The sequence below is a fragment of the Panthera pardus genome, unplaced genomic scaffold (assembly GCF_024362965.1).
Source record: "Panthera pardus isolate Hobbes unplaced genomic scaffold, ASM2436296v1 HiC_scaffold_15, whole genome shotgun sequence".
Lineage (NCBI taxonomy): Eukaryota > Metazoa > Chordata > Mammalia > Carnivora > Felidae > Panthera > Panthera pardus.
Window position 1 is genome coordinate 39,220,738 of NW_026526710.1, and position 12,379 is coordinate 39,233,116.

The 12,379-nt window shown below is 36.1% G+C and overlaps 1 protein-coding gene across 1 annotated transcript in view; it reads left to right on the forward strand.

The window, feature by feature from the left end:
* Window positions 1-12,379, forward strand: part of MIB1 (MIB E3 ubiquitin protein ligase 1) — a 126,741-nt gene that overhangs the window by 95,785 nt on the left and 18,577 nt on the right. Inside the window, exons 14-18 of the mRNA XM_053902495.1 lie at window positions 1,869-1,955; window positions 3,329-3,490; window positions 5,548-5,729; window positions 7,871-8,063; window positions 11,778-11,856. Coding sequence (XP_053758470.1) covers window positions 1,869-1,955; window positions 3,329-3,490; window positions 5,548-5,729; window positions 7,871-8,063; window positions 11,778-11,856 — 703 coding nt within the window. The remainder of the gene's footprint in view (window positions 1-1,868; window positions 1,956-3,328; window positions 3,491-5,547; window positions 5,730-7,870; window positions 8,064-11,777; window positions 11,857-12,379) is intronic.

Below are 12,379 nucleotides of genomic sequence, written 5' to 3' on the forward strand. Positions count from 1 at the left end.
GTGGAACAGTTAGAATTCACATACATTGCTGGTGTTTTTCAAAGCAGCCACTTTGAAAACAATTTGGCAGTTCTTAATAAAGTTAAACATGTATTCACTATACAACCCAGCAATCCCCCTTTTGGGTATGTACCCAAGAGAACTCAGGACATATTTCCATGCAAATACTTGTACTAAACATTTGTAGCAGCTTTATTTGTAATAACCTCTAACTGGAACCAAGTCAAATGTTCATCAGCTAGTGTCTAGATAAATGAATTATGGTACATTCATACAATGAATATGGTTCAATACTAGGAAAATCTAATGATGGAAAGTTTAGGAAACTTAAAAAGAAAATCCCTCACTTTCTGCATTTATATGAGAACAAGGCATGATAAAAAAACAAGCTAAGATCAAGTTCCTTGTAATTACACTCAGAGAAACATAACTAATAAAAACAAATCAGAAACTCCCATCTTCTAGAATGTCATAGTATTAGTAGAGTTTGAGCTCTACCCAAGCAAGGGCACAGGTGGGTTTCAGAGTTGTAATCAGAGGGCTAAACAGAATGATAAAGTTTATCTTTTGAATCTGTAGCCCTTTGCTTAGTTCCATTTTTAAAATTATTAGTATATAAGACATTGTGTTAGGCAATTTACATGTTATTTTTCTTAATCCTTACAGACGGAAAGAAAATTTTCCTTTCCCGTTTCTTTGGCCGGTCTAATAATTAAACTGACATGAGACATAACCACAGGAGAAAAACATGTTCAATATTGCATACATGGGAGCTCAGATATGAGACTCTTCCTAAGTGACCAAAGCAGGCAGACTTTGTACCTTTTACACAAACAGTTGTGGAGAATTCACAAAGGGGTTTGGGCTTGGGGTAGCAAATAAATAAATGAAGTAACAAAGTTTATTTATGTAGTCCATTCTTGGCCCTTAATTCCCCATCTCTGACAATAAGGATGCCTTCTACCCTCCAGGGTCAAGGAAGATAGCCTTCACATGCGGAATTTATTTCTTGCTTTCAGGAGACAAAGGAAGGTCTGAGTGTCCTTGTGCTAGCTGTTTAAGTAACTTTAATTCAAAATAATTAGTATGCCAAAGTGGCATTATTTAGGGGCAGCCCACCCTGAACCCCATAATCCCATTGACCCTGTGTAGTAGGTTGTACTGTCACCATGTTAGAAGCAAGGAAATGAGTGTGAGATGGTGGAATGCTTGCTTAAGTTCCTGAAGCTCTAGGTCTCCTGGTGCCAGTAAGTTCTGGACTTTTGCTCCTTTCCTCTGTCCTTGGCATCAGCTGTTCTCATATAGGGCTTTGACTACCCCAGGACCCTGGTAGGGCTTTCTGCTTTCCCTTGAGTAAGTATTTTTATATACTAATTAAACATTGTCTTCTCATCCTCAAGTGAAGTTCCTTTTCACTGAATAAGAGCTCAGTTATGCAGCAAGGGTACATGACCTTATTAGGTCATTAGAGTAAATCTAAATCCAATATGACGATTCATTAATAGAACGTTTTAGGAAATACTATTTACAGTTAAAAGGAGCTAATTGTCTCTATTGCTGTATAATGGAGCTTGAGAAGGAGCTGTGTTTGAGCTCTGTATTGAACTTTGTCATTTAACTGTTCCTGGATGGAGTCACTATAGTAAAAATAATTATTGTAAGCTTGCTTTTCTGCCTCTGAAAGATGCTGCGCCATCTGGTTCTTCCTGTATTACCAGCAACTGTTATGAGAACAGTGTTGCAGTAGCTAGAAGAGAGGAAAGTGGTCAGCAGTGTTTGTGTTATTTATTTCTCATGAAGAGTTACAGTTTTAGTGTTGCTTATGATTGTCAAATGTTGAGTATATAAACGTTGTTCTTCTTGTTCAGGGTAATGCGAACCTCGATATCCAGAATGTGAACCAGCAAACTGCCCTTCACCTTGCTGTTGAACGACAGCACACCCAGATTGTGAGGGTAAAGTATTTACTAACAAGAATCTTACAAGTGTGTTTTACCAGATAGATTTCTAGAAGGTCTTGAAAATGATACATAGATTTTTCAGAAGGCATAGTTAGATGAACAAATTATGAGTTTTGGCTAATACTGGACAGAGAGTTTTAATTTATAATGGGGAAAATCTTAAAACTGATATTCAAAGTCTGTTATGTAATTTTGTTGCCAGACTATTTTGTTGCCAAAATATTAAATCAGAGAATTTCAAAGTAATATATAAATTAGTTTTTTAAAAAGTACATTCCTGGGGCTCCTGGATAGCTCAGTTGTTTGAGTGTCTGACTCTTGATTTTGGCTAGGGTCCTGATCCCGGGGTTGTATAATTGAGAGTGAACTATAATGAAAAACTTAGGCTGGACGTTTGCCACAAATATATACATATTTGACTAACCTGATATTCCAGACAAAATATTTGAAAGATTATCAGTTTAAAATTTTTTTGTAGAGCAGTGATTCTTAAAGCTTAGAAGCTGAGCCAGCAGCATCGGCATCACCTGGGACCTTGGTAGAAAATTCTTGGGCTCCTCAGACCGAGTAAATCAGAAACTGCAGGGGTGGGAACTAGCATTCTGTGCTTTAACAAGCCCACCAGGTAATTCTCATGCATGTTCAAATTTGAGAAACACTGTCAGAGAGTGACATCTCATGTAAACTTCTGGGGACAAATTAAAAAAAACCCAAAAAACAAAACACCACCAAAAAATGGCCATTTGCCAAGATAGGTAAGACCATATGCTTGAGATTGATTATGGTGTTTTTCTAAAACTCTGACAGCATTTGTAGGAAGAATTAGGAAAATCATTAAAAAGTACCATAAGCAAAGCCTTAACTACAAAGTTATATTTGCTACTTAAAATATCTATTAAAGTTTATCAATTATGCATTTTATATCAGAGGTTGTAGTTTAGTGAACACTTCACATTTATTGTGAAGATTACTTTAATGATTACTTTAAAAAATAAAATCTGGAAGGAAGAAGGAAGGAGAAAGAAGGAGAAGGCAGAAAGGAAGAAAGGAGAAGGAAGGAAGGAAGGAAAGAAAAAGAGAAAAAAAGTCTTCAATTTCTCCCAGTTATCTTGATCTTGGAGTCTGTGAATTGGTTCTCATTTCCTTCTGTTTTCTCGGATTCGATATATTTGAGTAACTAGAGCTCATCACTATTTGTAAAGGAGCCACAGGAGTTTTGAGAGTAGCAAGCGAAAACATAAAAATAATTGGCTTTAGTGGCAAACCCCTTCAGGTAGGTCCAGGGCTTTGTCACTGTTACTTTAGATATGTTGTAATTTCTTGTGGGCCAGAGAGACCTTAGCAAATGAGATGTCTTTCTCTTTTAGCTTTTGGTCCGTGCAGGTGCCAAATTAGATATTCAGGATAAAGATGGGGATACTCCTTTGCACGAAGCTCTGAGGCACCATACCTTGTCTCAGCTACGTCAACTCCAAGATATGCAGGATGTGGGGAAGGTTGATGCTGCATGGGAGCCATCCAAAAACACAGTGAGTAAATTAATCTTTAATTCAGTACTACTGGAAGAATCTTTTTTTTTTTTTTTTTGGAAGTATCTTTTAATGCAAGATCTTAAATTTATGGCTAATTTAATCTGATGAAATATTTTTTCAGAACTGCATATGTAGAAATATAGTGTATGAACTAAGCAATAGTTAATTTGAGCTACATTGCTTCAAATTCTTAGTGAAAGTTGAAAGTTGTTTGGTTGTTCTTTTTTAACTTTAGCCATTCATGTTGAGTGTGTAATGCTATGCTGGGATTTTGATTTGCATTTCCCTAATGACCACTGCCTGATATTGAACATCTTTTCATTTGCTTGTACTTACATATATTTGATGAAGTGTCTGTTCCCATCTTTTGTGCATTCTTTTGTTGAGCTGTTTTGTTACTATTGAGTTTTGAGAGTCTGAATTCAAGTTCCCTATCAGTTATGGGATTTGCACATATTTCTTCCCGGTCTGTGACTTGTCTTTTCATTCTTTTAATAGTGTTTTTGCAAGAGCAGAAGTTCTTAATTTTGATGAGATCTAATTTATAAATTTTTCTGTCATTGTTTGTGCTTTTTGTGTAGTATCCTATCTGAAAAATCTTTGCCAAACCCAAGGACACTAAGGTTTTCTCCCCTTTTGTACTAGAAGTTTATAATGTTTCAGCTGTTACATTTAGCACTACCATTCATTTTGAGTTAATTTTTATATATAGTATTAGGTATGGATCAAAGTTCATTTTTTTCCTTGTGGATGTTCCAGTTATTCCACCACCATTTGTTGAAAAGACTGTCTTTTTCTACTGAATTGCCTGCTGTGCGTTTGTCCCAAATCGATAAACCATATTATGTGAAGTCTTTCTAGATCCTGTATTCTGTTCTGTTGATCTGTGTCTTTAGGTATGTAATGCCAACCCTATTGTCTTAATTACTGTAGCTTTATAGTAAACATTCAACTCAGGTAGTATAAGTCTTCCCAACTTTTTTCTTCTTTTTCAAAGTTGTTTGACTTATTCTAAGTCTTTGACCGTTCCATATAAACTTTAGAATCATTTTTAAGACTGCAGAGGGGGTCTGAGACCAAAGTGTTGTAGAATTGCCACCTTTCTCTATGTCCATAGCTAAATTCTCTAACCTTTGTGTACCTCCTTTTTCTCATTGTAAAAAGGAGGGAGTGGAATAATTAACTCCATAATAAGGTTGTTACAAAGATTAAATGAGTTAATTCATGGAAAGTGCTAAAAATAGTACTTGGTCTGTTACAGATGCTCTACAGATGTTTGATAACATGTTTGAGTCAGTAGCTCAGATGAAATCAGAACCTGATTAATTGCCTTCTCCTTTTCTTGGCTCACTTCCTTGGTGCTGGTTCTTTTTTCTGTTGTCTCTCCTCTTACTATTTCATGTCAGTTGCTAACAGCTCCAGAGCTAAATTGAGTAGAAAGGAGAGTACTGTTGGAGCACCTGGGTGGCTCAGTTGGTTAAGTGTCTGACTTCGGCTCAGGTCACCATCTCACGGTTTGTGAGTTCGAGCCCCATGTAGGGCTCTGTGCTGACAGCTCAGAGCCTGGAGCCTGCTTTGGATTCTGTCTCTGTCTCTCTGCCCCTCCCCCACTTGCTCTCTGCCTCTCTCTCAAATACAAAACATAAGAAAAAAAAAAAAAAAGAAATGAGAGTACTGTTTCCTCAATATCTTAAATCAGAAGTCCTGGTCTTGAGTTTTATTGACCTTAATTGATCTGATTTGTCATCCCTGAACTAATCACCTAGATGAAGTGGATATCTGACTGGTCTCAGCCTTCTTTGGTCCACCTGTAAAACTAAAGAGTGGATCATTCCTCATACTATATTCCTGAGAAAACTGGAGTGAAGGGGAATGGATGTTAGGACTGCAGCTCATAAATGCCCACCATACTTGTGTAGGCTGTGAGTTCTTTCCAGACATTTTTATATAATTTTTATATAATATACACTCAGACGTGCACACACACATTTAGGGGTGAGAACTGATAACAGATTCTTAAGGGGAAAATAATGACTCTTTTCATTTGATTTCAGTTAATAATGGGACTTGGTACCCAGGGGGCAGAGAAGAAGAGTGCAGCATCTATTGCCTGTTTTTTGGCTGCCAATGGTGCTGACCTTAGCATTCGAAATAAGAAAGGTCAATCGCCGCTTGATCTCTGTCCTGATCCAAGCCTCTGCAAAGCACTGGCAAAGTGTCATAAGGAAAAAGTCAGGTTTGTATTATTTCTTGTCATAAAACTTACTGTTCTTTGTAAAGCACCATGTGGTTTCATAATGGAGGACTTGATTACTTGAGAATGTCTTGGTCTTTGCTCATCTTCTTGTGTTGATGCTTTCTTCCTTAAAAATTTTTCTCCAGACACTGTGTCTCTTACTTAGTGTCCTAATCTCTGCATTACTAAATACGATGCTTTATGCATAATAAGTGCTAAGAAACTTTTCTAAACCAGCCTGATCTTCTAGTACTCCTATACATTAGAGGAATTCATCTATAGGAAGAAGTACTAGTGAAATTGCTGTGATTAATGTTAGATGTATTCAAAATTGTAATAGACTTTTATTTTTTTAAATGTTTATTTATTTTGAGAGAGAGAGAGAGAGCAAGCAAGGGAGGGGCAGAGAGAGAGGGAGACAAAATCCCAAGCAGGCTTCATGCTGTCAGTGCAAAGCCCAGTGTGGGGCTTGAACCCACAAACCATGAGATCACGACCTGAGCGGAAATCAAGAGTTGGACACTTAACTGACTCAGCCACCCAAGTGCCCTGAAATTTTTAATAGACTTAAAAAAAAAATGTTTATGTATTCTGAGAGAGAGAGACAGAGAGAGAGAGGGAGAGAGAAAGAGCGCAAATGCGAATGGGGAAGGGGCAGAGATAGAGAGTGAGAGAATCCTAAGCAGGTTCTGCACTGTCAGTGGAGAGCCCGATGCAGGGCTTGATCTCAAAAACCATGAGATCATGACCTGAGCCGAAATCAAGAGTCAGACACTTAACCAGCTAAGCCACCCAGGTGCTCGGTAGACTTTTATAAGAGAGGCAGTGTACATGCTCACCAGTAGGGTGTATGTCACACAAAGTCGGTAATAATTCTGGCACCTTGTACAGTGCCTGACAGACACTCACTCACTATCACTGAAGAATTGAAAGAATGAACACATGAAGGAACCGATTCCTGATGGGGTTTTCTCTAAAAATGATTTCACACCTGTCTTTTTTTTTCTAAAAGTAAAATATGTCAGTAATTTTAATTATTTATAACACAATTGCTTTTCTTATTATGAAATATTGTAGACATATAAAGAGGTATGTATATTTTGTTCCTTTTTTTATCCCAACAATGCTGTGCAGCTATTACTGCTGTTTATACCTGGTTCTGGCCATTCAACATTTTGGTAGTTTTCCCTTAATCTTTGTGTTCTCTTGCCTCTCTTTTAATTTGGGTGTGGAGATGAAATGACATCTCTTTGGAATCTATACATTGAGCTGTTAATGGAGAAATTCATATGAGGTATATACATTTCTTTAAGTGTGTCCTTGAGGAACATAAGATTCTATTACAGCAGGACAGAGCATATCTAAAAATATAGATTTAAAGCACTATAATTCCTGCAGTAGTAACTTTAATGCTGGGGTCTAAGATGGAACCAGTGTGTGTGTGTGTGTGTGTGTGTGTGTGTGTGTGTGTGTGTGTATGGATGTTCATGAGTTTCTGAAGATTATGGTAGAAACAGAGTATCCCTTTTGTATAGCTGTAGTTGGTCATATATATGTATTTCTGTGTCTTGTATCTATATATTTATAGATGTGTTCTGTCTTTCCATAGTAGAATTTTATGCCCCTTAAGAATACATTTAAAGAAATGTCAAAACAGCAGCTGCAGTGACGTATTTTCCACAGTGCCCTGTCAGTTGTGGACTCTAATGATGCTTCATTCTGTCTGTAGTTAGGATAACTAATGTGGGCTCTAGCTAGAATTTGTGTTTTATTCCTATGCCCTTCTCTGCTGGTTCTTTATAGGTAACAGATTCTGAGTGAAACTGTTTATGTTAAATTTTTTGTAACTAGTGTTTTTGGTTTCTTTGTTAGAAGAAGATTCACCCTTTTCCACTGGGTGAGCTATTTGTTCAATTTGAAATTTAAATAGTATCAGAAGCCTGTAAAGATGCAGAGATGTATACAAATGGAAAAATATGGTATGCAGTGTTTCGTATACAGATGTTAAAGCTTAATTTTTTAATATAACTAAAGCTGTTGTTATGTATGTGAATGATGCTCTAGATGTTTTTAAAATATTTTAATGAAGTTGTAATATAAATATTCTGATAGGATTGATGAGAAGTATTTTCTTTTGTTAGTGGTCAGGTGGGTTCTCGAAGTCCTTCCATGATTAGTAATGATTCTGAAACCTTAGAAGAGTGCATGGTGTGCTCAGATATGAAGAGAGATACTCTTTTTGGCCCATGTGGACATATTGCTACCTGTTCTTTGTGTTCTCCACGAGTCAAGAAATGCCTCATCTGTAAAGAACAAGTTCAGTCAAGGACAAAGGTAATATATTTTTAATACAGTATTTTATCATTTTATGAAGTTCTTTGAGATTATAAATAATGATAAATAAGATTATATGATGCCATATGTGTGTTAAACTTTGTTCTAAGAATGATTTAAATTTGAGGTGCCTGGGTGGCTCAGTAGGTTAAGTGTCTGACTTTGGCTCAGGTTATGATTTCACAGTTCGTGGGTTTGAGCGCTGCATCAGGCTCTGTGCTGACAGCTCAGAGTCTGGAGCCTGCTTTGGATTCTGTGTCTCCCTCTCTCTCTGCCCCTCCTCTGTTCATGCTCCTTCTGTGTCTCAAAAATAAACATTAAAAAAAAAAAAAAAAAGGATGATTTAAATTTAAGAATGTATAATTTATGTATTTATCAAGAAAACAATTTTGAGTTTCCTTCTTTGTATTTAGAAACTATAGAAGTTAAAAATCAATCTATTTTGCTTTTATAACCTAAAGCTGTACTTAATCCCATTTTTCATTGTAGTTACTATATATTGCACCTTTTTTGAGTACACGGACTCTCTTGCATTCATCTTCATAAAACACCAGTTGTTTGTTTGTTTGTTTGTTTTTTGTAGAATGTTACACATTCTGGATTTGATTGTTTTATCAGAGTGTTGTGTAATTTGTTTCTTTATCCTCTGTGTTTCCTGTAAACTGGAAGTTAGATCTAACAGCTTGATTAGGGTCAGCTTAAACATTTTTGGCAAGAAATTCTCACAGATGGTGGTACTCACTTTGTATTGTGTCCCACCAAGAGGCAAATAAAGTCTGTCTGTCATCTTGCTGTTAGCGAGGGCCAAATTCTGTATCCACTCTGAACTTTTTATCTTTGAATACTTTTTGAGAAGTATTATTCGTTTCTAGGTTTCTGGTTTCATTCTTTTTCTGTGTAACTTAGTGCTCTATCATAACTATATTGTCTTACCCATTTTGGTTGTACTGAAATAATTGATTTTCCTTGTTAGTTTTTCCGTGTGTGTGTTAAAATGAGATTTAAGTTTTTTACAAATGATTTCTCTTAAGGTGAGTAGCTTAAACCAAAAGATCTCTTGGTTTTCTTTGGTTTCATTTATAAAGCTTATACTCTTTTTTTTGTTCTCTTTTTATTCTCTTCATTATTCCCTTGATGTTTCTTAAGCTGTTCATTAACCTTCATTAATTAGAAAGGAGCTGGCACTAATTCTTATAATGAATTAGCTGGCAATGACTTAAAAGGTGTTACCTTGCTGGTGCTTTGTACATTTTCATAGGGAGCCTTCTAAAACTAGATGTTTTCTGTGATCCAAATGAACAAATCTTTGGTAAAATTTTTGGCACAGGAAAATTACAAGGAAGTTATTTTTGGATAGAGGATTTTGGAGTAGTAAGGTGTGTATAGCTGCTTAGTCTCTTTGTAAAGGTGGGAAGGATGAACTAACAACACTTAACTGTCAAGTGCAGACAGTCTGTTAACTGCAGGTGCTGTGTTGGCATTTTATGTGCATTCTATCTAGGTCATCCCTGCTTAATAGATTAATGCAGATCATTCTACTTGGTATTTATAATTTGCTTTAGTTACCTGCTCACTAAGCAACAGTTTGGGAAAGAATCTGAAAGGGTAAAAATTCAAGCCATTCTCTTATTTTTTAGATTGATCTATGCATTCTGTTGTTGGGCCTGAAACTTTTTGTGTTGGATTAAGCCTTATTTTAACAAATCTTTATTGAGCACATGTTTTGTAGTCAGGACAGAGATGAATATGATAATTAGCTGCCAAAAACTGGTAATGTGCTGGTAAACTTAGATTAAAATCTACTTTGCCATATAGGATGTTGTAGGTGCTTTGAGAGAGATGTAAAGTTCAGAGTTCAGAGCCCCAGGTTGCCAGAAGCGGAGTCCCAGATACTGAATAACCTTTACTGGTTGTCTGACTCTAGGATTCACAGTTGGAAAAATTGAAGCTCAAAGAAGTGTACTCAAAGAATCAAATGCAGGTCTCATGATTCTTAAGTCCCTGTTCTTTCCCCTGTGTGATGATACAGACAAGAGTGTCTACAAAGGGAAAATTGATGGAGCAGGTAGAGAGGGAGGAATGTGCTGTCATACCTTTCTAGACCATTTCTGAATTCCAAGAATCAGTAGGCTTTCAGTTTGACTTTCAAGTTATAAAATTTTCAAACCTGCAGAAAAGTACAAAAAGTAACATACCCACCAAACAGATTTGCCAGGTTAGCTACAGAGCTTTGAATATAAAGAAATAGTGACCCCAAGTGGTTAAAGAGTAATGAACATCTTCATTAAAGATCAAACAAATTATAAAACTAATATTTGGAGGAAGGGGGAGTAAATAAGCTTTATCTCCTTAGCAGTTAAGGAAATATAAATAAAAAATTATGAATTACCATTAATCATTCCTATCAAATAAGCATAAATAAAATCTAAAAAATGCTATCCTGGACAGTGGAAAATGTACACTCTTTTAAACACTGCTGGAGGCTGAATAAATGGGTTCATGTTTTTGAGAGACCATACTGACAGTATTTGTGAACCTTTGCAATAAACATGCTTTGATTTAGTAATTTCATTCCTGGGAAAGTAACCTGAGGAAAAAAATCCAAAGGGGGAAAAATGTTAAGGCTACAAAGATTTTTTTAACTAAACACTCCATACATAATATCTGGTTTAACCACCCTGTGAAGAAGGGTTTGTTCTTTATCATTTAGATTTAAAAAAAAAACTTTGGCTCAACAGTGTTAGGTAATTTGTTCTTATTGGGACTGGAATTTGAATCCAGAAATATAAAGGTCCCAACCAATCATATCTTACTGCTTTCTCCTGTTATTCAACTATAGAAATTATATGTACATAGCAAGGTACACATTGGGAAAGTCCATAGAGAGAGCACATGCAAAATTTGGTTAGTTAGGTGAAATTATAGATGAGTGGTGATCATCATTTTGGGGCAGTAATATTAATGTCACAAGATATGGGTAAATATGAATGTGTGTCAGAAGGGGGGAGAACAAGTGAAAAATGCAAGGGCAGTGGGGTGAGATGGGGTTGAAAAAAAACCAAGAGAAATAGTTACACACTCAAAACTCAGATGAAGTGGAGATGAAGAGGAGATAAAATTAAGGAATATTATGAATAGATAGTGGAAGACTTGTGCCTTTAGAGATTATAAAGAAAGAACAGGGCAAAGCCATGGACTCCCACCAGCATGGGAGAACTGACTAGGTCCCAGAAAGGGATATGTTGGGTAGAGTTCCTTGGATGTGGATAAATAGAAAAATTCCCCTTGGGCCCTAGCAGTCTGCTAATCTGGCTGGTTTTTTATTAATATTAGAAATCTAGCTTATCTTAGATTTATTTTTATACTCCTTTATTTGTTCTTTTTATTTTTCTTTCAAAGTAATTTTTGAATAAAAGAAAATTAAAGTCTATTCTGGTCTTTCTGACCACAGAGGAAATGGAGTTTTCTTTATCATTCTTTAGGATAGGTAGGAAGACTAACATGGAAATAGAACCTATGAAGGGCCAGAGTTTATAAAGGTGAAAAAATGAGCAACCCAGAGAGTCAAGGACAGAGAAGTAGAGTGTGTGAAGTTTCACTGTGCTAAGAGTGTTTCCTTATAGAGGAAATACACTTGGATACAAAAGAAACTGTTAGAGTTACAGGATTTATCTGTACATGTTCACACTTATGCTGTAACCTCTTTTTTTGTAGATTGAAGAATGTGTGGTATGCTCTGACAAGAAAGCAGCTGTTCTTTTTCAACCTTGTGGACACATGTGTGCTTGTGAGAGTAAGTAGCCTGTACAGAACTTCCTTGGTGTCTTTATAGAACTAGAAAATGAAACAAAGTATAACTTTGAGGTTTTGTTTTGTTTTGCTTTTTTTTTTTTTTTAGATATATAACCCATGAGCAAAAACATTGGTCAGCCTTTCTAGTACCTTCCATCTCTTCCTCGGTACTATGTACAATGTCACCTATGTCCCTCCTTGCTCTGAGGTTAGAGAAGGCAGAACAAGCTATGTTCTACCAGCTCACATTTTGATTTCATTTGTATCAGCACAAAATGATCTCTTATCACACACAATAGAAATTTATTTCCAAAAATGAATTTTGAAACATTTAGTCTAGGGCTTTTCACATATAAAATTGGCACATCTTCATTTGTCTTCACCTTAATATTGTCTCTCCTGCATACTTTTTTCCCCCACTACTGAATCACCCACAGCAACTATTTGGGGCTATACTGTCTGGCCTTCTTAACCTTTCTTAGTCGTTATGTTAAAAGAGCTGTTTTGGAGGATATATTGAAAGT